The 1277-nt window shown below is 65.0% G+C and overlaps 2 protein-coding genes across 2 annotated transcripts in view; one reads left to right on the top strand and one right to left on the bottom strand.

Annotated features, from left to right (window-relative positions):
• AAAS (aladin WD repeat nucleoporin) overlaps nucleotides 1–273 on the bottom strand; it is an 8138-nt gene extending 7865 nt beyond the window's left edge. The window contains exon 1 of the mRNA XM_029958625.1: nucleotides 204–273. Within this exon, the coding sequence (XP_029814485.1) occupies nucleotides 204–273 (70 nt within the window). The remainder of the gene's footprint in view (nucleotides 1–203) is intronic.
• Nucleotides 274–651: 378 nt separating this feature from the next.
• Nucleotides 652–1277, top strand: part of SP1 (Sp1 transcription factor) — a 40139-nt gene continuing 39513 nt past the window's right edge. Inside the window, exon 1 of the mRNA XM_029958626.1 lies at nucleotides 652–669. Within this exon, the coding sequence (XP_029814486.1) occupies nucleotides 652–669 (18 nt within the window). The remainder of the gene's footprint in view (nucleotides 670–1277) is intronic.

The following is a 1277-nucleotide window of genomic DNA, read 5'->3' on the forward strand; positions in this document are numbered from 1 at the left end:
GAGGGGTGGCCCCCTCCACCCTGAATCCTCCTGGGAGCCACCCTGGGCACAGCTCTGTGTGGTGGCACTGGGCTCTGGTCACCCCGCTGGTGCTGCTGTGCCTCAGTTTCCCCGCCCTGCATGGAGGGACAGCGTGTCCCCCCTTTCCCTGGGGACACCTGGGGCCTGGCCAGCTCTGCCGAGCCATGGCCACCGTGACTCACCCGTGGCTGGCACACGTGGCCATGGCCCGGCCACGCTGGCACAGGGACCTGCTGCCATCCCTGTCCCCATGTCCCCCCCCGAGGGCAGTGGGTGCCAGTGGCTTCCCCCCCACACGCTTTGTGCTGGCACAGGAGCCCGTTTCCACCTCCTTTTGCCTTTTTCCGTGGCTTTTGGGGATTTTTTTTTTTAGGAAAAGCCCCAAACCAGGGCTGGGCACATCAAAGGGCTGGCGGGAGCCCAGGGCACGGGGAGGGGGAGGGGAGTGGGGTCCCCGCCAGCCCACAGAGCCCAAAATTGGGGTGTCTTTGTTAGCACGTGGCCCTGCCACGTGCCCCAGCACTGCCACGTGGCTCCTGTGGCCACGGGGAAACTGAGGCACGAGGCTGAGCCAGGCAGGGGCCGTACGCACACACGTGTTCCTGTGCACACACGTGTTGGGGCACACGCATGTGCAGGGTCAGGCTGGTGGGTGGAGAAGCCCCGACGGGTCCCCAAAAGCAGCTTGAGGATGTTCCTGTGAATGGGGGCAGACTGGGGGACACGGGGGAAGACTGGGGGACAGGGGGACAGGGGCTATAGGGTCCTGGGGGCACACAGCCACGGGGACAGGGGGACATGGGGCTGTGGGGACACGGGAGAGATGGACACAGGACCACAAGACATGGGGACGTGGGACACTGGGGTCCTGGAATGGGGAGAGGGACATGGGACCATGGGGACCCAAGGTCCTGAAGACACAGGGACACAAGGACAGGGGACCACAGGGTTACAGGGACAGACCAGCTGGTCCCCAACCCCACTCCTGTCACCCCCAGAGGGGAGGACATGGTGACCCCGAGCAGGGCCATGTCCCCCCCGTGCCTCAGTTTCCCTGTGAGCCCCACAGAGGAGGAGTGTGGGAGGAAGCTGAGCCCATCCCTGTGACGAAGCCACCCGGCCTCAGCCCCGCAGCTGCAGGAGAAGGGGGGGGCCCGGCTCCACTCTCAATCCCTTTATTGCTGTTTTTTTTGGGGGGAAGGCAGCTAAAAAAGAGGGGGGGGCACGTTACATTAGCACCGACGAACCGGGTGTGC

The sequence above is a fragment of the Manacus vitellinus genome, unplaced genomic scaffold (genome assembly GCF_001715985.3).
Source record: "Manacus vitellinus isolate BGI_N305 unplaced genomic scaffold, ASM171598v3 scaffold_160_pilon, whole genome shotgun sequence".
Classification (NCBI taxonomy): Eukaryota; Metazoa; Chordata; class Aves; order Passeriformes; family Pipridae; genus Manacus; species Manacus vitellinus.